We start from the raw sequence: 25,180 nt of genomic DNA on the forward strand, positions 1-25,180 counted from the left end.
ATCTTTTTGATCAATCATAATGTCTCCCACCCTCGATTCATATAATCTCACTAGCTAGCGGTCAATAGGTTCTCCTGGTTTTTGCCTCATGCGATCCAATATCTCACTTACTTCTTGTTGGGTGAAGTCCTCCATTACTTGTGTACCCTCCTGTTCTTTAGCTCTACCATCGCTGGTCTGCTTTAATTTATGCCTGACTATGGGACAGGCTTGCTCTACGGGGGGAGGGGGTATTATTGCCTCCTCCTCACTGTCCGTAGAGTCCCATATGTCCCCGTCCCATATCTCGGGATCCCAGTCATCTTTCATAATACATGCTCGTATTTTAGAATGATTTACTCTTCCTCTTCGTTTTCTATATTTGTGTTGTGCTACCCGCACAGCGGCTCGTTCAGCCACCGTCTGATAATGTTCTGCCTTCTGTTTAAACGTCTCTAAGTGACACCTAAGCATAACATTATCTTTGAGGAGGTTGTCTATCTCTCGCTCTAGTTCAACTAATTTCTCTTGCAACACGCTTTTTTGTTCATGACATTTCCTATATCCTGTTAATACTACCCATCCTCTCCGTCCCACTGTCCCCAATTCTTTTCCTTTTATTACGGGGACCTGTTGGAGTTGATTTACAATATCTAAAGGTTTTCCTCCTATATCCCAAGCCTCCACGAGCCCTGTATTCATAGCCCATTCCTGGGCCAACATTTTATACGGGGTTTTTTCCCATCCGGGAATATTTAGATCCACCGGGCTTGGTGGTTCGGATGTCTATTTTTCCCTTTTTCCTTTTAAATAGAGACATCCTGTTCAGTGACACCAAATGTTGGGAATGAGAGAGTAAGGTACTCTGACACAATATCTATGACATTTATTAATGTAAACTAACACTTAGGGATAATATAAGAACAGATATTCTCTAACAATTCTTACTCAATATCCACATAGAGAAATCTAAATTTAATTAATTGTGCAAAAGTATTTTTATTCACAATTTTATAGACAATAACATACATAAAATCACACACCCATACTCACATTCATTCTGTTAAAAACCAACACACCACTGACACATAGAAGTTTATACAATATTTCAAAAAGTGCAAAAAACGCATCAAGAAAGCTTATTAATATGATAGAAACACTTTTCTTCATATAGTTTCCAATCCGTATAATGAAGTACATTAACCATGTACTCCCTATAAATTGTTCCCAGCGTCCTTCAGAATTCAATTTAGAATAGAAATTTGTATGTTTCCTTCATCATATCCAGTCCAACAACGGATCCTTGTTTCACCCTTTTCCAACAGGGCTTCCTCAGGGACAACCTATAACTTGACAATGTACGTCCTATAATAATTAAAAACAATACCCATATAATTATCAGTCAATTATAAAATACTTTATTAATGTATGTATCAAGAGCGCCAAATTTTCAAAAATGCTCAAATCTATAATTTTCACCCACAAGGAAGCTCACCTCTCAACACACTTTCATGATTTCAATCCATATCAATCTGTTCTAAACCTGAACCGCTTACAAATTATTATTGAAAACCTACAAAGAAAAAACATTATAACGGGTGAATGGATGCGTTTTTTGCACTTTTTGAAATATTGTATAAACTTCTATGTGTCAGTGGTGTGTTGGTTTTTAACAGAATGAATGTGAGTATGGGTGTGTGATTTTATGTATGTTATTGTCTATAAAATTGTGAATAAAAATACTTTTGCACAATTAATTAAATTTAGATTTCTCGATGTGGATATTGAGTAATCATTTATTAATGTGACAGCATGGTAATATATGTTATTTACAGAAAGTTATTTACATACCACATGATTGCATATGCCATCCAGCACCCTTCGTGTCATCAGCCTTGTATCGAGGAGTCGTCAGGTCAGCAAAGGCGAGAAGGGGGTTTTCAGTGTCCAGCACTCTATACATCTATAGAGGCAATATCTCCTACTCCCGCCGGATACTGGAAAGTCCTGCTCTTTTAGGCCGTGCCATAAACAAGTGTGCGTGCGAGAGAGAAATGATTGATCACTATCCCCCCATGTTATGTATCAACAGTTGCTACTACCCAGTCGGACTCATCCTGTCCCTGGCATGTAGGCGGTTGATCAGACCGCTGTATTCCTGACAGGGAGCCAGAAAGCTGAGCTGCACAACCTGTTTAACAAGAACATGTTTATCCTATACTCCGGGACGGCACGGGAAGGGAGGTGAGAGGGACCGGTCACAATTCCTGCAACCGGCCATTGCAACAGCAGTAAGCTAGAAACTGTTTGCCACTACTGAAGGCTAGAAAGTGCCTTGTGATTTAAGATTTAAAATTTGATTGGGGAAGCTTATATAACAAATCAGTTCAGAAAGAATAGACCAATTAAAGTCATTCTTGTATCAGTAGTACACCATACATTTGTCTTCAAAAAGAAATAGATTGGATAAATGAAAAAATACACGGAGAAATATATGGAAAAATAAAAGGAAACTAGCTATTTAATACAAAACACACAAAACTCCTGGTTTTTGCCTGTCCCTCTGACTAGCTATTCAGTACAAACACACTAAATAATATACCCCAATAGTTTACTTCTCCCCAGTACTTTTAAGTTTTAAAAATGTTCCCAAGCAGTACTTACCTATAGGGAGGATTTTAAATGCCCTGCTTGTGTAAATCCACCCGGATTTACACGAGCAGGGCCCTTGTGCGCTGGCGCGCGCAGAGCCCCGGGACACGCGTAAGTCCCGGGGTTTTTTTAAGGGGGTGTGTCGGGGGCGGGATGTGGCGTTTCAGGGGCGGGACTGGGGGCGTGGTGCTGGCCCGGGGGCATGGTCGAGGCCTCCGGACCAGCCCCCGGGTCGGATGACGGCGCGCCAGCAGTCTGCTGGCGCGCGTAGATTTACGTCTGCTTCTAGCAGGCGTAAATCGAGGGACAAAGGTAAGGGGGTGGTTTAGATGGGGCCAGGGGATGGGTTAGGTAGGGGAAGGTGAGGGGAGGGCGAAAGAAAGTTCCCTCCGAGGCCGCTCTGATTTCGGAGCGGCCTCGGAGGGAACTGAGGCAGGCTGTGCGGCTCGGCGTGCGCAGGCTGCCCAAAATTGGCAGCCTTGCGCGCGCCGATCCAGGATTTTATAAGATACGCCCGGCTATGCGCGTATCTTATAAAATCCAGCGTACTTTTGTTCGCGCCTGCTGCGCGAACAAAAGTACGCGATCGCGCTCTTTTTTAAAATCTACCCCATAGTTTTCAGCCACCAGCAAGGTGATCCTCTCTTCTCAGTGATACTTTCTTGTCTTATCTTCTATTACCTTGGAATTTTCCCTTTACTTACATTCTATCTTAATCATATGTGCAAAAAAAAAAAAGATAAAATAGATCACTATCACAAACATATGCCATTTGCTATACAGGGTCTGAGATTTTTTTTTGGTAGGTTTTTGTGTTCTTTCACAAAATGGCAGTGCAAGAGATTTATGTTGCTGTTCCTGAGATAACACTAGAATTTCACTGTACATCTTATGTTTTGTCATGGGGAGCTGGAGATTTATGTGGATGCAGAATATGCACTATAGAGCTAAAGATGCTAGATTTATATTGAGGATTTTGGACTTTCCTAGACTTCACACTTTGCATCAACTATTTTTTTATGTGGATGTATTAACTAATTTTAATGTTAGTGTTACTGGAAGATTGAAACTGGCAATTTTTATTTCAATACAAAGAAGGCCCTTGGAATTTTTTCTTATTGCCTTTTATTGCTAATTTTAAGGCAGGTGCAGAAATGGTTTTTGCTTGTTTTCTTTCACCCACGTCTTCTGGCCAGAGCCTACCACTGCCAGCTGTGAGTGGCTGCTATTTCCAGCAGAACTCTTCCCTCTGGCTTTCTCTGCCGTCTCATGGAACCATTGTGCAGTGGCAGCAGTTTCCGTCAGAGCTCCTCTCGCAGTGCGCCTCCGGCTTCCTCGTCCGGGAACCTCTGTGAGCTGCCTGCAGTTTCCGTCGGAGCTCCTCTCGCAGTGCACCTCCGGCTTCCTCTTCCGGGAGCCTCTGTGAGCTGCCTGCAGTTTCCGTCGGAGCTCCTCTCGCAGTGCACCTCCGGCTTCCTCTTCCGGGAGCCTCTGTGAGCTGCCTGCAGTTTCCGTCGGAGCTCCTCTCGCAGTGCACCTCCGGTTTCCTCTTCCGGGAGCCTCTGTGAGCTGCCTGCAGTTTCCGTTGGAGCTCCTCTCGCAGTGCACCTCTGGTTTCGGGAACCTCTGTGAGCTGCCTGCAGTTTCCGTCGGAGCTCCTCTCGCAGTGCACCTCCGGCTTCCTCTTCCGGGAGCCTCTGTGAGCTGCCTGCAGTTTCCATCGGAGCTCCTCTCGCAGTGCACCTCCGGCTTCCTCTTCTGGGAGCCTCTGTGAGCTGCCTGCAGTTTCCGTCGGAGCTCCTCTCGCAGTGCACCTCTGGTTTCGGGAGCCTCTGTGAGCTGCCTGCAGTTTCCGTCGGAGCTCCTCTCGCAGTGCGCCTCCGGCTTCCTCTTCCGGGAGCCTCTGTGAGCTGCCTGCAGTTTCTGTCGGAGCTCCTCTCACAGTGCACCTCCGGCTTCCTCTTCCGGGAGCCTCTGTGAGCTGCCTGCAGTTTCTGTCGGAGCTCCTCTCACAGTGCACCTCCGGCTTCCTCTTCCGGGAGCCTCTGTGAGCTGCCTGCAGTTTCCGTCGGAGCTCCTCTCGCAGTGCACCTCTGGTTTCGGGAACCTCTGTGAGCTGCCTGCAGTTTCCGTCGGAGCTCCTCTCGCAGTGCACCTCCGGCTTCCTCTTCCGGGAGCCTCTGTGAGCTGCCTGCAGTTTCCGTCGGAGCTCCTCTCGCAGTGCACCTCCGGCTTCCTCTTCCGGGAGCCTCTGTGAGCTGCCTGCAGTTTCCGTCGGAGCTCCTCTCGCAGTGCACCTCCGGCTTCCTCTTCCGGGAGCCTCTGTGAGCTGCCTGCAGTTTCCGTCGGAGCTCCTCTCACAGTGCACCTCCGGCTTCCTCTTCCGGGAGCCTCTGTGAGCTGCCTGCAGTTTCCGTCGGAGCTCCTCTCGCAGTGCACCTCTGGTTTCGGGAACCTCTGTGAGCTGCCTGCAGTTTCCGTCGGAGCTCCTCTCGCAGTGCACCTCCGGCTTCCTCTTCCGGGAACCTCTGTGAGCTGCCTGCAGTTTCCGTCGGAGCTCCTCTCGCAGTGCACCTCCGGCTTCCTCTTCCGGGAACCTCTGTGAGCTGCCTGCAGTTTCCGTCGGAGCTCCTCTCGCAGTGCGCCTCCGGCTTCCTCTTCCGGGAGCCTCTGTGAGCTGCCTGCAGTTTCCGTCGGAGCTCCTCTCGCAGTGCACCTCTGGTTTCGGGAACCTCTGTGAGCTGCCTGCAGTTTCCGTCGGAGCTCCTCTCGCAGTGCACCTCCGGCTTCCTCTTCCGGGAGCCTCTGTGAGCTGCCTGCAGTTTCCGTCGGAGCTCCTCTCGCAGTGCACCTCCGGCTTCCTCTTCCGGGAGCCTCTGTGAGCTGCCTGCAGTTTCCGTCGGAGCTCCTCTCGCAGTGCACCTCCGGCTTCCTCTTCCGGGAGCCTCTGTGAGCTGCCTGCAGTTTCCGTCGGAGCTCCTCTCGCAGTGCACCTCTGGTTTCGGGAACCTCTGTGAGCTGCCTGCAGTTTCCGTCGGAGCTCCTCTCGCAGTGCACCTCCGGCTTCCTCTTCCGGGAGCCTCTGTGAGCTGCCTGCAGTTTCCGTCGGAGCTCCTCTCGCAGTGCACCTCTGGTTTCGGGAACCTCTGTGAGCTGCCTGCAGTTTCCGTCGGAGCTCCTCTCGCAGTGCACCTCTGGTTTCGGGAACCTCTGTGAGCTGCCTGCAGTTTCCGTCGGAGCTCCTCTCGCAGTGCACCTCTGGTTTCGGGAACCTCTGTGAGCTGCCTGCAGTTTCCGTCGGAGCTCCTCTCGCAGTGCGCCTCCGGCTTCCTCTTCCGGGAGCCTCTGTGAGCTGCCTGCAGTTTCCGTCGGAGCTCCTCTCGCAGTGCACCTCCGGCTTCCTCTTCCGGGAGCCTCTGTGAGCTGCCTGCAGTTTCCGTCGGAGCTCCTCTCGCAGTGCACCTCTGGTTTCGGGAACCTCTGTGAGCTGCCTGCAGTTTCCGTCGGAGCTCCTCTCGCAGTGCACCTCTGGTTTCGGGAACCTCTGTGAGCTGCCTGCAGTTTCCGTCGGAGCTCCTCTCGCAGTGCACCTCTGGTTTCGGGAACCTCTGTGAGCTGCCTGCAGTTTCCGTCGGAGCTCCTCTCGCAGTGCGCCTCCGGCTTCCTCTTCCGGGAACCTCTGTGAGCTGCCTGCAGTTTCCGTCGGAGCTCCTCTCGCAGTGTGCCTCCGGCTTCCTCTTCCGGGAACCTCTGTGAGCTGCCTGCAGTTTCCGTCGGAGCTCCTCTCGCAGTGCGCCTCTGGCTTCCTCTTCCGGGAGCCTCTGTGAGCTGCCTGCAGTTTCCGTCGGAGCTCCTCTCGCAGTGCACCTCCGGCTTCCTCTTCCGGGAGCCTCTGTGAGCTGCCTGCAGTTTCCGTCGGAGCTCCTCTCGCAGTGCACCTCTGGTTTCGGGAACCTCTGTGAGCTGCCTGCAGTTTCCGTCGGAGCTCCTCTCGCAGTGCACCTCTGGTTTCGGGAACCTCTGTGAGCTGCCTGCAGTTTCCGTCGGAGCTCCTCTCGCAGTGCGCCTCCGGCTTCCTCTTCCGGGAGCCTCTGTGAGCTGCCTGCAGTTTCCGTCGGAGCTCCTCTCGCAGTGCACCTCCGGCTTCCTCTTCCGGGAGCCTCTGTGAGCTGCCTGCAGTTTCCGTCGGAGCTCCTCTCGCAGTGCACCTCCGGCTTCCTCTTCCGGGAGCCTCTGTGAGCTGCCTGCAGTTTCCGTCGGAGCTCCTCTCGCAGTGCACCTCCGGCTTCCTCTTCCGGGAGCCTCTGTGAGCTGGCCTTAGGTTCCGCGGAGCCTCTTCCCATCCGGATTGTGAGCCTGTGCGTACCGGAGGGAGCGGTGGCGGGGGATGTACCCTGCCCAGAAGAAGCCGGCTCTGGCAAGGGGCGGCAGGTGAGTGCGGTCCCGGCCAAGAAGGGCTGCGACGTGCGCGTGCTCCTGCTCTGACCGTCTCTCTCTCTCTCTCTCACAGGTCGCGCCTGCGCTCGGGCTTCCTGGCTTTGAGGTGCAGCATCTTCCAGCTCTTCCTCGCCTGCCTGCTCCTGGCCTGCCTCTCCCTGCTCTGGCTGCACTTAAGTTGCTCGGGGGACACAGCAGCCCCACAGAAGTCCTGCTTCCCGGACGCCCAGGTCCTCCCGGAGCCACTATCCGGGGCTGCTCACCGGCTAGCGGTGCTGGTGCCCTTCCGAGAGCGCTTTGACGAGCTCCTGAGCTTCGTACCGCACATGCACCACTTCCTGCAGCAGCAGAAGATTCAGCACAGAATCCTCATCCTCAACCAGGCGGATCATTTCAGGTAAAGCGCAACTTTCAGACTCAAAGCAAGGACACAGTCATCCTGCCATTACACAGCCCCTCCCCCTTCACATGCTCATTGATGAAAGCAAAGATGCAGTCATCCTGCCATGTAATCAGCTCATCTCCTTCATGCCAGTCACACTTTGAAAGCATGGACACAGGCATCCTGCCAGGTACACAACCTCTCCCCCTTCACACACTCACAGGAATGAAAGCAAGAATGCAGTCACCCTGCCTCCCCCTTCAACCACACATACTGATGAAAGCAAGGACACAGTCATCCTGTCATGTACTCAGCCCATCCCCTTCACACACTCACACTGATGAAAGTAAGGATGCTGTCATCCTGCCATGTATTCAGCTCCTCCTCCTTATAAGAACATAAGAAATTGGGTCAAACCAAGGGTCCATCAAGCCCAGTATCCTGTGTTCAACAGTGGCCAATCCAAATCACAAGTACCTGGCAAGTACCCAAACATTAAATAAATCACAAGCTACTATTGCTTATTAATTAATAGCTTATGAATTTTTCCTCTAGGAATTTAACCAAACTTTTTTTAAACCCAGTTACAATAACTGCCATAACCACATCCTTTGGCAATGAATTCCAGAGCTTAACTATGTGCTGAGTGAAAAAGAATTTTCTTTGATTTGTTTTAAATGAGCTTCTTGCAAACTTCATGGAGTGCTCCCTAGTCCTTCTATTACTGGGGAGAGTAAATAACAAATTTACATTAACTTGTTCAAGTCCTTTCATGATTTTGTAGACCTCTATCATATCCCTCCTCGGTCATCTCTTCTCCAAGTTCACCAGCCCTAACTTCTTTAGCCTTTCCTCATAGGGGAGCCATTCCATGTCTCTTATGAGGAAAGACTTATGCCTGGATTGCCCTTCTGGTGGAGGTGGTGAAGACAAGAATAGTGAAAGAATTCAAAGGAGCATGGGATTAACACTGTGGATCCGTAAACTAGAGGATGGAAATGAAGAAAAGAGTGCATGGGGTAACTTGCTGTTGTGGTGGTTACTACCCTTAACCAATAAGCCTACGTACTGTAACTGCAACTCCATCAGTGCTCTCTGCATCATCGGCAAGGAGTTACAGGATTCAGATAGTAACCAATGAGGGCCCTGACTTTTATGGTTTGGGAAACTGATAAGTTTCCGTTATATAGTCCCTGTTATTTGTACATACTTACCCCTGTATCTATGTTTCATTTTTTGCTATTGTTCTATGTAAGGGCCACGCCCAACAGTTCTTAGTTGTATGTAAACCGATACGATGTGCAAACGGCTATCGGTATAGAAGAAACTCCAAATAAATAAATAAGTATGGAGTTAACCTGCACAGCGCGGCAGATACTACCATAAGCTTGCTGGGCAGACTGGATGGACTTTTTGGTCCTTTTTTTGCTGTCATTTCTGTGTTCCTTACCATTTTGGTCACCCTTCTCTGTACCTTCTCCAGTGCAAATATATTTTTTTAAGATGTGCGACCAGAACTGTACACAGTACTCAAGGTGCAATCTCACCATGGTGTGATACAGAGGCATTATGACATTTTCTGTTTCATTTACCATTCCCTTCCTAATAATTCCTAACATTGTTTGGTTTTTTTGACTGTCACACACACTGAGCTAACAATTTCAATGTATTATTCACTATTATGCCTATATCTCTTTCCTGTGTGGTAGCTCCTAATATGGAACTTAACATCGGGTAACTAACTCACATAGAACAGAGCACATCACTCCGATCCTCAAAGACCTCCATGGCTCCCGATCACTTTGAGAATCCTTTACAAGAGCCTTACAATTATTCACAAAACCTTAAACAATCAAAACACTACCTGGCTAAATAAATCCTTCCAATACCGCACCTCCAATAGAGCCTTCAGAACCGCTTACGAAGGATCCTTAGCTATTCCCGCCCACAATATCACCCAACTCATATCTACCAAAAAATGGGCACTAACCGTAGCAGGTCCAACTTTATGGAACTCTATGCCACTAGATCTCTACCTAGAACACTGCACTGCCACCTTAAAAAAAAAGCTTAAGACATGGCTGTTCGAACAAGCCTACACTTGAATTAGCTCCCCCCCTCCATAGCTCCTTCCCTCTCTACCACCCTCCTCCAGAACTATACAAACAACGATGATATAGTTATTGTTCTATCTAACTCCTCTCACCTAGGTCATCTGACCATTTTCTGCAACTCTTCCAAGTTTTTTATACCCCTGTTACATGTAACTTTATACTTCACTCTCAGTTTCAATATATTTATCCCCCTGTTATTTGTAAACCGATGTGATATGTCTATGAACGTCAGTATATAAAAGTTTTAAATAAATAAATAACTACAGCATGGATTATTTTTCCCTATATGCATCACCTTGCACTTGTTCACATTAAATTTCATCTGCCATTTGATTGCCCAGTCTTCCAGTCTCACAAGGTCCTCCTGCAATTTATTACAATCTGCTTGACATTTAATTACTCTCAATAATTTTGTGTCATCTGCAAATTTGATCATGTCATATAGTCACTGATGAAAGCAAGGATGCAGTCATCCTGCCATGTACACAGCCCCTCCCCCTTCACACACAAACATAAGCATGGGAACCATTATTCTGCCATGCAGTTGAAACCTCAGCCTCCATCCCTGCAAAAAAAACCCCCAAAACACAGGCCTATAGAGACAAGCAGCTTCTCACACATTGCTTACTGACAGACGCACATACCAGCTTCTACAAGACCACTACTAGCTGCCTCCCTCCACTGACACAAACAAGCAGCTCCTACAAAGCAACCCCTCCCTCACCCAACACACTTGCACTGATAGATACAAGCAGTTTCTCACACACCCCTCACTTAGTCTTATGGATATTAGCATCATTAAAGAGACAAATGCCTCATGTATGAGCTTCATTTTTCATGTCCATCACAGCCCACTTTGATGGAAGATTATTAAGCAGGACTAGGAAAGAAGTGCAGATAATGTGTGACAACTTGATGTTGGGATTATAGACTGTGCTGGGGAGGAGCTGGTTGTCGTGGTACATGTGGGCATCAACAACATAGAAAAATGTGGGAGGGAGGTTCTGGAAGCCAAATTAAGGATTTTAGGTAGAAAGCTGAAATTCAGAACCTCCAGGGTAGCATTCTCTGAAATGTTCCCTGTTCCACGCGCAGGTCCCCAGAGGCAGGCAGAGCTCCAGAGTCTCAATGCATGGATGAGACAATGGTGCAGGGTTCAGTTTTGTAAGGAACTGGGGGAACCCTTTTGGGGAAGGGGAAGACTTTTCTGAAAGGACGGGCTCCACCTTAACCAGAATGGAACCAAGCTGCTGGCACAAAGGAGATAGAGCAGCTTTTAAACTAGAACAAGGGGCAGAGCAGACAGTCACTCAGCAGTGCATGGTTCACTGAGAGGTATCTTTGGATACTAATGAAGCATTAGTTAGGGCATCCCAACAGAGAGGTTACAATAAATGCAAAAGTAGTCTATGTGCCTATAAGTAAAGAATCACCTGAGCAAATTATCCATATCAACTGAAAAGAAGGTTGTTAATACAAACAAAAAACACACTTTGAAATGTTTGTATGCCAATGCCAGTAAGATGGGAGTGTTAGAATGTATGGAAATGAATGATGAGAGAGACATAATTGGCATCTCAGAGACCTGGTGGAAGGAGAATAACCAATGGGACAGTGCTATATTAGGGTACAAATTATACTGCAATGATAGGGAGGATCAACTTGGTGGGGGTGAAGCACTTTATGTCTGGGAGGGTATAGAGTCCAACAGGATAAAGATCATACATGAGACTAAATGCTCAGTAGAATCTATATGGGTAGAAATCCCATGTGTATTGAGTAAGAGTATAGTAATAGGAGTATAATGCCATCCACCTGGCCAAAATGATCAGACAGATGATGAAATGCTTAGAGAGATCAGGGAAGCTAACCAATTTGGCAGTGCACTAATAATGGGAGATATCAATTACCCCCAATATTGACTGGGTAAATGTAACATCAGGACAAGCTAGCGACATAAAATTCCTGGATGCAATAAAAGACTGCTTCATGGAGCAGTTGGGTCAGGATCCAACGAGAGAGGGAGCCATTTTAGATTTAATTCTTAGTGGAATGCAAGATTTGGTGAGAGGCAGTAGTGGTGGGGCCACCTGCAATGGTGATCCTAACATGATCAAATTTGAACTAATGACTGGAAGGGGGACAATATGTAAATCTACAGCTCTAAAACTAAATTTTCAAAAGGGAAATTTTGATAAAATGAGGAAAATAGAAAAAACTGAAAGATGCAGCTGCAAAGGTTAAAAGTGTACAAAATACAATCTTAGAAGCGCAGTCCAGATGTATTCCATGTATTAAGAAAGGTGGGAGGAAGGCACAACAATTACCAGCATGGTTAAAAGGTGAGGTGAAAGAAGCTATTTTAGCCCAAAAAAATCCTTCAAAAATTGGAAGAAGGATCCATCTGAAGAAAATAGGAAAAAGCAAAAGCATTGCAAGTTAAGTGTAAAACATTGATAAGGCAGGCTAAGAGAGAATTTGAAATGAAGTTGGCTGTAGAGGCAAAAACTTATAAAAACTTTTTAAAATATATCCAAAGCAAGAAACCTGTGAAGGGAGTTGGTTGGACCGTTAGATGACCGAGAGGTTAAAGGGGCTCTTAAGGAAGATAAGGCCATTGCAGAAAGACTAAATTAATTCTTTGCTTATGTGTTTACTAATGAGGATGTGGGGGAGAGATGGTTTTCAAGGGTGATTGTTCAGATGAACTGAACCAAATCACTGTGAACCTGGAAGATGTAGTAGGCTAGATTGACAAACTAAAGAGTAGCAAATAACCTGGACCAGATGGTATGCATCCCAGGGTTCTGAAGGAACTAAAAAGATGAAATTTCAGATAAGAACATAAGAACATCCCATACTGGGTCAGACCAAAGGTCCATCAAGCCCAGCATCTGTTTCCAACAGTGGCCAATCCAGGCCATAAGAACCTGGCAAGTACCCAGAAACTAAGTCTATTCCATGTTACTGTTGACAGTAATAGCAGTGGCTATTTTCTAAGTCAACTTAATTAATAGCAGGTAATGGACTTTTCCTCCAAGAACTTATCCAATCCTCTTTTAAACACAGCTACACTAACTGCACCAACCACATCCTCTGGCAACAAATTCCAGAGTCCAATTGTGCGCTGAGTAAAAAAGAACTTTCTCCGACTAGTTTTAAATGTGCCACATGCCAACCTCATGGAGTGCCCCCCAGTCCCTCCACCATCCGAAAGAGCAAATACCCGATTCACATCTACCCGTTCTAGACCTCTCATGATTTTAAACATCTCTATCATATCCCCCCTCAGCCGTCTCCTCTCCAAGCTGAAAAGTCCCAACCTCTCTAGTCTTTCCTCATAGGGGAGCTGTTCCACTCTCCCCACCATTCTGGTCTCCCTTCTCTGCACCCTCTCCATCGCAATTACATCTTTTTTGAGATGCGGCGACCAGAATTGTACACAGTATTCAAGGTGCGGTCTCACCATGGAGCGATACAGATACATTATGACATTTTCCGTTTTATTCACCATTCCCTTTCTAATAATTCCCAACATTCTGTTTGCTTTTTTGACTGCCACAGCACACTGAACCGACGATTTCAATGTGTTATCCACTATGATGCCTAGATCTTTCTTGGGTTGTAGCACCTAATATGGAACCTAACATTGTGTAACTATAGCATGGGTTATTTTTCCCTATATGCATCACCTTGCACTTATCCACATTAAATTTCATCTGCCATTTTGATGCCCAATTTTTCAGTCTCACAAGGTCTTCCTGCAATTTATTACAATCTGCTTGTGATTTAACTACTCTGAACAATTTTGTGTCATCTGCAAATTTGATTATCTCACTTGTCGTATTTCTTTCCAGATCATTTATAAATATATTGAAAAGTAAGGGTCCCAATACAGATCCCTGAGGCACTCCACTGCCCACTCCCTTCCACTGAGAAAATTGTCCATTTAATCCTACTCTCTGTTTCCTGTCTTTTAGCCAGTTTGCAATCCACGAAAGGACATCGCCACCTATCCCATGACTTTTTACCTTTCCCAGAAGCCTCTCATGAGGAACTTTGTCAAATGCTTTCTGAAAATCCAAGTATACTACATCTACCGGTTCACCTTTATCCACATGTTTATTAACTCCTTCAAAAAAGTGAAGCAGATTTGTGAGGCAAGACTTGCCCTGGGTAAAGCCATGCTGACTTTGTTCCATTAAACCATGTCTTTCTATATGTTCTGTGATTTTGATGTTTAGAACACTTTCCACTATTTTTCCAGGCACTGAAGTCAGGCTAACCGGTCTGTAGTTTCCCAGATCACCCCTGGAGCCCTTTTTAAATATTGGGGTTACATTTGCTATCCTCCAGTCTTCAGGTTCAATGGATGATTTTAATGATAGGTTACAAATTTTTACTAAGAGGTCTGAAATTTAATTTTTTAGTTCCTTTATTTTCTAGCGTGTAGCAGATGGAGACGTGTACTCCTGATAGCAGTTGGAGACGGAGCAGATTTCAATCTGACATCAGTCCTAGTACATATACCTCAGCAGGAAGGGCTGCTCTTCAGTATTTTCCGTCTCCATAGCAGTTTGGGACTCTATGCACGCTCGCACAGAGTTAGACTAATTTACCAAAGAAACGTAAAACAAGAAGAAATCTTACCTCTACAGACGAGCCCCGCTCATCTGTAGACCCCTTGGGTCCCTCCCCCAGTTGAGAATTCCCGAGGTGATTTCCGCGATCCCTCGGAGGTTGGCCTTGGTCTGGCAGCCGACCCTCGGCGTGGACTTAGCCCCCGGCAATGGGTGAGGCTGAGAGGCATCAGGTGCAACGTTGAGCGCGGCGGTGAAGGTATTTTCCCTCTCCCCCCCCGCATCCGGAGACCGCCAGGAACAAGACCGGGAAACGCCAAGACAAGGTAAGGTAGAAAACTTCTTTACAGTCTCTGGTCTCCGAAGTTCGAAGAATCGCACAGGTCGCCAGCCAGCACCATGTCACTGGGTTGGTTAGCCCTAGCAGGGCTAGGCCCCAGTCAGATTCGGGGGTCCTCCCATGTGGAGACCCTCCGAGGTGGTTGCCATACTGGCTGTGTGGTCGCCGTTGCCATCTTGACCTGTTCGCCGCCCTGTCCGCCGTCCCACCCATGCGCACAGAGGCGAGCCGTGCGCACAAATCTCTTGTGCGCACATCGGCACGCTCATAAATGCCGTGCGCATAGCGACGCTCATAACCACATGCCTACTGTGCCGGGCGCATAAGTTTGGCCCGTGCGCACAGCGGCACACGCATCTTATTGAGCGCGCACCCAATTTACCCGCACAACCTCGACGCACCAAAGCACATAACTAGGTCGCCTGGTCTCTGTATTTTTTTACGCGCACAAGCCATGGCACAACCGGAGAAGACGCTCAGGGCCTTTGCCCAGCATGCCACATCAGAGCTGCGCAGCATGAGGAGGCCACGGCCCTGTGTATACAGTGCGAGGAGGCCCTGGGGGATTCAGCCCATGGCCCTCCCCAGCCGGTGCCGGGATCCAGCTTCTCGAACAGTATGCCGGACCTCGCGTCCCCTAGTGGGGAGCCTCCCTGAAACGGGACTCCCCAGGGACAAGCGCCTCTTAATTTAGACCCAGCATCTATCTCCTGGTGGAATTCTTCAAAGGCCTGCATACTTTCATCCACATGCAGCCGGGGCCTCTGATAACATGGCCACAGCCTCCGCCAGAGGACCTCAACATACCGGGACCCTCTATGCCCAAACAAGTGCCTCCACCACCCAGAAGCCCCTCCTTCGAGGACACGGACAACTCAGATGACGATTCAGAACCCCTGGAGGAAGGGGAACTCCTCCCAGGGACCGAACCCCACCGAACCTTGAGGCGTTTCTTCACCAAGAACAAGCTTCCAGACCTAGTCACAGTCACCAGGCGACCAACAGAGTCAAAACTCTACTGGAGAACCTCGGGTGGGTGGTCAAAACAAACAAGAGCTGTCTGCAGCCCTCCTAATTTCTAGAATACTTGGGAGTCTGGTTCGACACCAAACAAGACAAGGTCATCCTGACACCAAGGAGATCAAAACTGATGACCCAGTTGCGAACCCTGTTGAGGGAGCTTCGCCCCACGGCATGGGACTACCTCCAAGTCCTCGGCCTCATGGCATCCACACTGGAAGTAGTGCCATGGGCAAGAGCTCACATGAGACCCCTACAGCGCTGTCTACTGTCACGATGGAACCCGCTGTCCCAGAACTACACCATTAGTCTCCAGCTCCCGGACAAAGTTGGGACCCAACTACGATGGTGGCTACAAGAAGGCCATCTGAGCCAGGGAGTGAGGCTGTCTTCACCGACCTGGATCCTGCTCACCACGGACTCCAGCCTACGGGGATGGGGAGCACACTGCCAGGAGCCTAACCGCCTAGGGGCAATGGAACAAAGAAGAGTCGGGAATGAACATCAATCTCCTAGAAGCACGGGCAGTCAGACTAGCCTGCCTATGGTTCGGTCACAGACTCCAAGACAAATCAGTCAGTCATGTTGCACAATGCCACAACAGTGGCCTACATCAACCGTCAGGGAGGAACCAGAAGCCAACAGGTGTCTCTGGAAATAGGTCCCCTAATGACGTGGGCGGAAGCGAACCTTCGAAAGATCTTGGCCGTCCTCATCGCGAGGAAAGACAATGTCGCTGCGGATTACCTCAGCAGAGAGGGTCTAGACCCAGGAGAATGGAGACTGTCGACCACAGCAGTCTAGTTGATAGTAAGCCGTTGGGGAACACCAACCATGGACTCCCGGCAAACCGGTTCAATGCCCAAGTGGCCAGCTTCTTCAGCCACAGATGGGAACTTCAGTCCCAGGGAATCGATGCCCTGGTACAGACCTGGCCACAGGAGACTCTCTTATACGCCTTCCCACCATGGCTCCTATTGGGCACAATCATCCACAAGATAGAACACCACAAGGGACCATTACTTCTAGTGGCCCCAGACTGGCCAAGAAGGCCATGGTACGCAGACATGTGAAGGCTACTGACAGGGAGCCCGCTACTGCCATACAGGGATCTGCTCCAACAAGGGCCGATCCTCCACGAGGACCCAGCTTGATTCTCTCTTACGGCCTGGCCATTGAGAGGACTTGCCTGAGGAAGAGCGGATACTCGGGGGCAGTAATTGACACCCTGCTCCGAGTACGCAAGTTCTCCACATCCCTAACATACATAAGGATTTGGAGAGTATTCGAAGCCTGGTGTGAGGACTGCGACATCATCCCACGCTTAGTTAAAATTCCCGCGATTTTGGAATTCCTACAGAAGGGATTGTTTCTCAACTCCATCAAGGTACAGGTGGCCGCATTGTCATATAAGGAACCAAGAGTGAGGATGGTAGCCTAGCCTCTCACCCGGATGTCTCCCGCTTCCTGAAGGGAGTCGAGCAGATCTGACCACCCCCTAAAGTGGCCGGTGCATCTATGGAACCTCAACCTGGTCCTAGACTTCTTAGCAGGAGCCTCCTTCAGACCTCTCCGCGGCCTGTCCTTCTGTCTATTTACATTGAAAACAGCCTTCCTGGTGGCAGTCTGTTCTGCCCATCGTATCTCCGAGCTACAAGCACTGTCATGCCGAAAGCTGTTCCTCAGACTCACTCCGGGAGCCATCCAGTTACGCACGGTCCCGTCCTTCCTCCCCAAAGTGGTTTCTCACTTCCATCTCAACCAAACCATCTCGCTACCAGCGCCAGATGAACATAAGGATTCGGAAGAATCTCGCCGCCTGCGCCACCTCAACGTCTGCAGACTCCTAGTCCGATACCTGGAAAGGTCGGAATCCGTATGAAAGACGGACCATCTATTCGTCCTTCACAGCGGGAAGAAGCAAGGGGAAGCGGCCTCGCGAGCAACCATAGCCCGCTGGATCAATGAAGTTATCAAGGCAGCCTACGTAGAAGCAGGCAAGCCTCCGCCTTTGCAAGTCAAGGCCCATTCCACTAGAGCCCAGGCAGTGTCCTGGGCGGAAACCAAGATGCTGTCACCCGCCGAGATCTGTCGGGCGGTGACATGGTCCTCCATCCACACCTTCTCCAGGTTCTATTGCCTGGATGTTCAGGCTCGAGAGGACACAGCATTTGCAAGGGCATTACTAAGTGGGCATCGGGCAGCCTCCCACCCGGTTCGGGAGTAGCTTTTATACATCCCATTGATCCTGAGTCCATCTGCTACACGCTAGGAAATGGAGAAATTACTTACCTGATAATTTCGTTTTCCTTAGTGTAGACAGATGGACTCAGCATCCCACCCACGGCTGCCGTCATTTATGGAATTCTCGGGCGACATCCCCAAGAGTGAGTTATTCACTCTTGGGGATGTCCGCCCGAGCCAAGCTTTCCCTCCAATTAGGACACTCATTCTATCGGGTGTTGACGTTTCTTGGTTGAGGGCACTGGCAGTCTCCAGCTATAACCAGTTCAAGTTAACCAAGTTATAAAGTTAATCAAGTTTTACAAGTTATACAAGTTATTCAGTCACATATATCCACAATTGCTTTTCTAGGAGAATACTGAAGAGTAGCACTTCCTGCTGGGGTACATGTACTAGGACTGACGTCAGATTGAAATCTGATCCGTCTCCAACTGCTATCAGGAGTACACTATACCCATTGGTCCTGAGTCCATCTGTTTACACTAAGGAAAATGAAATTATCAGGTAAGTAATTTCTCCATTAAAACCATCCATTGTACCTGAAGACTGGAGGGTGACCAATGTAACCCCAATATTTAAAAAGGTCTCCGGGGGCGATCCAGGAAACTATAGACCAGTTAGTCTGACTTCGGTGTGGGAAAAATAGTGGAAACTATTCTAAAGTTCAAAATTACAGAGCATATAGCAAGACATGGTTTAATGGAACACAGTCAGCATGGATTTACCCAAGGCAAGTCTTGCTTCACAAATCTTAATTTTTTTGACGGGGTTAATAAAAATGTAGATAAAGGTGAACCCGTAGATATAGTGTATTTGGGTTTTCAGAAGGCATTTGACAAAGTCCTTCATGAGAGGCTTCTAAGGAAACTAAAAAGTTATGGGAAAGGAGGCGATGTCCTTTCGTGGATTACAAACTGGTTAAAAGACAGAAAACAGAAAGTAGGATTAAATGATCAATTTTCTCAGTGGAAAAGTGTAAACAGTGGAGTTCCTCCCTCAGTCTCGTTTATAGTAAAAGTACGTGCGAAAAATAAAATAAATCATAAGTGAACCCAACTTTGCAGGGTGGCGGGCGGAGCGAGCTGAGGATGCCCGAGTAAATGTACCAAATGCACCCAATGGCGTGCAACAGGCACAACAGGTGTGGGTTTGGTTAAGAGGGCAGCTTGAAATTCCCAGTGGGCCGCTGGAAAGAAGTTGGGTTATTAAGCTGATAATAAATTGCGCAGAACAAACTGACCAAAAATGGAATCTTGCCTGTCAGCCTTGTCCAGACAATAATGAGCTGCAAAGGTAAGGAGAGAACCCCATGTAGCAGCCCTAAGGATGTCAGTAAGAGACATCGAACGGAGGTGCACTACTGATGTTTCCATGGCTCTTATAGAGTGCGCTTTCACGCATTCCTGTAGCGGAAGGCCTGCTTGCTGGTTGCAGAAGGAAATACAGTCCGCCAGCCGGGAGGATAGGGTTTGCTTGCCCACTGAACTCCCAGTTTGGTTTTATTGAAGGAGACAAACAACTGGGTGAACTTCCTATGGGCTGTAGTGCATTCCAGATAAAAGGCCAGCGCACATTTGCAGTCCAAGGAATGCAGCGCTCGCTCACCTGGATGTGAGTGGGGTTTTGGAAAGAAAGTAGGTAGTACAATGGATTGATTTAAGCGAAATTCAGATTCTACCTTTGGTAAAAAATTTAGGATGAGTGCCAGTAAGGGGCTATGAGAATCATTAAGCCCTTGTCTTGTCGTGACTTCACGAGAGTCTTGCTGATGAGTGGAAGTGGAGGGTAAGCATAAAGGAGACCCTTTGACCATGAGCAGGCGAAAGCATCCCTTGGGGGAGTATCCTGTAACTGCGATGTAGTGAGCAGAAGATTTCCACTTTGCGGTTGTGAATTGATGCAAAGAGATCTGTGTGTGGATAGCCCCACCACTGGAAGATTTTCTCTGCTACAGTGGGATTTAGGGACCATTTGTGGGGATGAAAGGTCTGCCTCAACTTGTCCGCAGTCACATTGTCCACGCCTGCCAGGTAGGTTGTCTCAGGAACACTGAGTGAGAGAGAGAGCCCAGGCCCAAATCTGTGCTACTTCCTGACATAGCAGGTACGAGCCCATTCCACCCTGTTTGTTTATGTACCACATTGCTACCTGGCTGTCTGTTTGGACTAGGATTGTCTTATTGGATAGGCAATCCCGGAAGGCCATTAGGGCATACCTTATTGCCCTGAGCTCCAGAAAATGTATCTGCTGGTGTGATTCTGCTGCAGACCAGGTACTCTGAGTTTGTAGGTTATTGACATGGGCTCCCAACCGAGGTTGGAAGCATCTGTTGTCAGTGTTATTTGAGGTTCTGGAGATTGAAAAGGTAGTCCTCTGAGAAGATTGGATTCCTGAATCCACTAAGTTAGCGAGAGACGAAGCTGCCTGGTGAAGTGACAATGCTGGACATTGGATGGTGGGCATGAGGCCACTGGGACTTTAGGGTCCATTGTGTTACTCTCATGGCCAGACTGTTACTATTTTAGTTTGATAAGGAAAAGATTTACCATAAACTTGGATCAATAAGTTGAAACTCATTCCATGCATTATCAAGAGGTAAAATCCAATTCAAAACATCATGAGGATATACAACCACATTATGTAATTGAATACCAATGTTAACTAAGGATAAATAACAGTATGTTCCCCCTGCCATGGAAGCAAGCTACCAATTGTATAACCAGTAAAAGAACAAGAAGAAACACTAACATTCCGCCAGTCTAAATTTTCAAGAGCAAATTGAGGTACTTGCTTACTTGCAAGTTGCGTGAGTGAAGGGGGCCAATGACCTAGATGAGCAGTAATTAAAATTTCTTTAAAAATAGTATTAAGTTCTATTTGTACTTGGCTACAAGCTAATGCCCAAGATACATCTTTAGAAAGTTCATACTCACTTTTAGCAAGCGAAAGTATTTTCGTCTCCAAAATGGATGATACAAGACTAGTAGTATCCACAATAACATTAGATAAACGAGAGGAAGCTTCATTAATATTATATTGAGATCTAAAACCGTCAGCATTATGCCGAACTGTAGAAGACATTTTGTTAAAGTACTTCTAACTTAACTGTATTCACAATGCCTAGTACTGTACTAGCACCACCTAAGATAGTATTTAATATGCTACGTCTATGTCGAATAGTTTCATCTGGAGAATAAGTAGTTTGAAGAGAAAACCAAGATTTAAGTACTTGAACATGATTAGCAATGAAACTAGAGCAGTTTGGATAGGTGTAACTCACTAGAAATAAATGAGGACGTAAATGCCATGTAACATCATGAGGTTCATCATATTTAACTTGGAAAGGATGTGTACTTAAGACAAAAGGTGTATCATGGAAGCAACTATCAGTTTCAATAGGGTATGTCAGATCACATCGTTTAGTGTATGGAACACAATAAGAAACACAGTAAATGAATTGGGGGGCAAGATGGTGCCCTGAGCGGAGCTGTGTGAGTGAGTTGCTGAGCAGTTTCGTTTTGCACAGCGCTCTATATTCCTGGGAACTTTGTTATCTTGAGAAATAAATAATCTAAACAATGCCTGCAAAATGTAAAGGAAAATAAGGGTTTTTCCCTCAATTTCAACACAGTTATCTGAACAGAGGCTCATAACTACCTTCACAACTCCGGGAGCAGCAATGACCGGGGGGAGTAGCCTTGCTGCAGTGCCAAAGGGAGGAAAGTCAACACCACCAGAGGCAGAGGTTTCCCTCAGCCTTCCTGTGATTCGACCCCCAACTGAGAGGGGAGCATCATCAGAGACTCTGCTAGAGACGCTGAATGAGGGAAGTCAGCGTCTCAGGAAGGCAGGGAGAAGGAAGCGAAGCAGCTGCCCAGCCAGAGCTGACGAGGAATCCTCTTTGGGGGACTTTCGGAGACATTTAAGAACATAAGAAATTGCCATGCTGGGTCTGACCAAGGGTCCATCAAGCCCAGCATCCTGTTTCCAACAGAGGCCAAAACCAGGCCACAAGAACCTGGCAATTACCCAAACACTAAGAAGATCCCATGCTACTGATGCAATTAATAGCAGTAGCTATTCCCTAAGTAAACTTGATTAATAGCCATTAATGGACTTCTCCTCCAAGAACTTATCCAAACCATTTTTGAACCCAGCTACACTAACTGCACTAACCACATCCTCTGGCAACAAATTCCAGAGCTTTATTGTGCGTTGAGTGAAAAAGAATTTTCTCCAATTAGTCTTAAATGTGCTAATTGCTAACGTCATGGAATGCCCCCTAGTCCTTCTATTATTCGAAAGTGAAAATAACCCAGTCACATCTACTCTTCAAGACCTCTCATGATCTTAAAGACCTCTATCATATCCCCCCTCAGCCGTCTCTTCTCCAAGCTGAACAACCCTAATCTCTTCAGCCTTTCCTCATAGGGAAGCTGTTCCATCCCCTTTATCATTTTGGTTGCCCTTCTCTGTACCTTCTCCATCGCAACTATATCTTTTTTGAGATGCGGCGACCAGAATTGTACACAGTATTCAAGGTGTGGTCTCACCATGGAGCGATATATTTATTTTATTTATTTATTTCTTTTGTATACCGACATTCGATCGAGATATCACATCGGTTTCCAGAAAACAGGTTGAATAGAGCCGGAACTGCCCTATTTTACATTGTAACAAGCGAACAGTTGATTAAACAATAAATATAAGGAACATTGTAACATATGAATAAAATTAAAATTAAATATTAGATGTGGGTATATAGAAATGGCATATAGCCTATATACAATATGTACAATATGACTTGGTAATGAGTAGGGTGGGGGACAGGGAAGAGGGAGGTTACGAGAAGGGTGGGGGACAGGGAAAAGGGAGGAAAGAGAAGGGGGGAGGGGTTATGCGTTCATGCAGAGTAGAAATTATGCGGTAAGGCTTTCAAGAGTGCTTATTATAGGATGTTGGGGTTCAGGAGGGAATGCTTTCAAGAACAGCCATGTTTTGAGCTGTTTTTTAAAGACTTGAGGTGAGGGTTCGTTTCTGAGCTGTGGGGGGAGGGAGTTCCAGAGGGTAGGGCCAGCTATTGTAATGGCTCGTTTGCGTGTTGTATTGATATAGAGGCATTATGACATTTTCCATTCTATTAACCATTCCCTTCCTAATAATTCCTAACATTCTATTTGCTTTTTTGACTGCTGCAGCACACTGAGCCGACTATTTTAAAGTATTATCCACTATGATGCCTAGATCTTTTTTCCTGGGTGGTAGCTCCTAATATGGAACCTAACATCGTGTAACTACAGCAACGGTTATTTTTCCCTATATGCAACACCTTGCACTTGTCCACATTAAATTTCATCTGCCATTTGGATGCCCAATCTTCAAGTCTTGCAAGGTCCTCCTGTAATGTATCACAGTCTGCTTGTGATTTACCTACTCTGAATAATTTTGTATCATCTGCAAATTTGATAACCTCACTCGTTGTATTCCTTTCCAGATCATTTATATATATTGAAAAGCACCGGTCCAAGTACAGATCCCTGAGGCACTCCACTGTTTACCCTTTTCCACTGAGAAAATTGACCATTTAATCCTACTCTCTGTTTCCTGTCTTTTAACCAGCTTGTAATCCACGAAAGGACATCGCCTCTTATCCCATGACTTTTTAGTTTTCGTAGAAGCCTCTCATGAGGGACTTTGTCAAACGCCTTCTGAAAATCCAAATACACTACATCTACCGGTTCCCCTTTATCCACATGTTTATTAACCCCTTCAAAAAAATGAAGCAGATTTGTTAGGCAAGACTTCCCTTGGGTAAATCCATGTTGACTATGTTCCATTAAATCATGTCTTTCTATATGCTTTACAATTTTGTTCTTGAGAATAGTTTCCACTATTTTTCCCGGCACTGAAGTCAGGCTCACTGGTCTATAGTTACCTGGATCGCCCCTGGAGCCTTTTTTAAATATTGGGGTTACATTGGCCACCCTCCTGTCTTCAGGTACAATGGATGATTTTAATGATAGGTTACAAATTTTAACTAATAGATCAGAAATTTCATTTTTTAGTTCCTTCAGAACCCTAGGATGCATACCATCCGGTCCAGGTGATTTGCTACTCTTTAGTTTGTCAATCTGGCCTACTACATCTTCCAGGTTCACAGTGATTTCGTTCAGTTCATCTGACTCATCACCCCTGAAAACCATCTCTGGAACTGGTATCTCCTCAACATCCTCATTTGTAAACACGGAGGCAAAGAATTCATTTAGTCTTTCTGCAATGGCCTTATCTTCCCTAAGAGCCCCTTTAAACCCCTCTGTCATCTAATGGTCCAACCGACTCCCTCACAGGTTTCTTGCTTTGGATATATTTTAAAAAGTTTTTATTATGAGTTTTTGCCTCTATGGCCAATTTCATTTCAAATTCTCTCTTCGCCTGTCTTATCAATGTTTTATACTTAGCTTGACAATGCTTATGTTTTATCCTATTTTCTTCAGATGGATCCTTCTTCCAGTTTTTGATGGATGTTTTTTTGACTAAAATAGCCTCTTTCACCTCACCTTTTAATCATGACGGTAATCGTTTTTCCTTCCTTCCACCTTTCTTAATGCGCGGAATACATATGGACTGCGCCTCTAGGATTGTATTTTTAAACAATGTCCATGCCTGTTGAACACTTTTAACCTTTGCAGCTGCACCTTTGTCTTTTTTATCTAACTATTTTTCTCATTTTATCAAAGTTTCCCTTTTTTAAATTTAGTGTTAGAGCTGCAGATTTACTTATTGTCCCCTTCCAGTTATTAGTTTAAATTTTATCATGTTATGATCACTGTTGCCAAGTGGCCCCACCACCGTTACTTCTTTCACCAAATCTTGCGTTCCACTAAGAATTAAATCTAAAATAGCTCCCTCTCTTGTTGGTTCCTGAACCAATTGCTCTATGAAGCAATCATTTATTACATCCAGGAACTTTGTCTCTAGCAAGTCCTGATGTTACATTTACCCAGTCAATATTGGGGTAATTGAAATCTGATAGTCCACAGAAGCAAACCTTGCACATGAGCAAGTACTCAGATAAACTGGTGCAGGAAAGAGTACAAAGTTCCATTCAAATATTTATAGGAATTTTATTGTAAATCCAAACAGTTATAGATCATTCAATTCGGCAACTCCAGAGTGAAGTGAGGTAATTTGAAGTCCCCCGACACGGTCCCGTGTTTCGCGGTAGCTGCATCGGGAGGGACCAAGGCATATTATAATCTACAATAGAATAACATCTATAAGGAATGGAACATGAAAGGCCGCAAAACAGTGTATACTAATAATAATCACATACCTTTGTAGACAACCTCAGGAGCGCGAGCGCCCTTTAACACTGACAGCCATTTAAAGGTCCAAAAAAGGCGCGAAAGACAAACTCTCGCGAGATGCTGTA

The 25,180-nt window shown here is 46.6% G+C and overlaps 1 protein-coding gene and 1 long non-coding RNA gene across 3 annotated transcripts in view; one reads left to right on the forward strand and one right to left on the reverse strand.

Annotated features, from left to right (window-relative positions):
* Positions 1-960: 960 nt before the first annotated feature.
* On the reverse strand, positions 961-1,691 carry LOC115100540. The gene is made up of 2 exons (XR_003859133.1): positions 1,475-1,691; positions 961-1,344 (listed from the first exon to the last, which is right to left on the reverse strand). It is a non-coding gene; the product is annotated as an uncharacterized LOC115100540 (long non-coding RNA).
* Positions 1,692-6,876: 5,185 nt separating this feature from the next.
* Positions 6,877-25,180, forward strand: part of B4GALT7 (beta-1,4-galactosyltransferase 7) — a 59,598-nt gene continuing 41,294 nt past the window's right edge. The window contains exons 1-2 of one of the 2 annotated variants that reach the window (XM_029619666.1): positions 6,877-7,062; positions 7,142-7,465. In XM_029619666.1, the coding sequence (XP_029475526.1) occupies positions 7,019-7,062; positions 7,142-7,465 (368 nt within the window). In that variant the 5' untranslated portion in view covers positions 6,877-7,018. The remainder of the gene's footprint in view (positions 7,063-7,141; positions 7,466-25,180) is intronic. The other variant, XM_029619665.1, reaches the window with a different exon arrangement.

The sequence above is a fragment of the Rhinatrema bivittatum genome, chromosome 11, assembly GCF_901001135.1.
Source record: "Rhinatrema bivittatum chromosome 11, aRhiBiv1.1, whole genome shotgun sequence".
NCBI lineage: Eukaryota > Metazoa > Chordata > Amphibia > Gymnophiona > Rhinatrematidae > Rhinatrema > Rhinatrema bivittatum.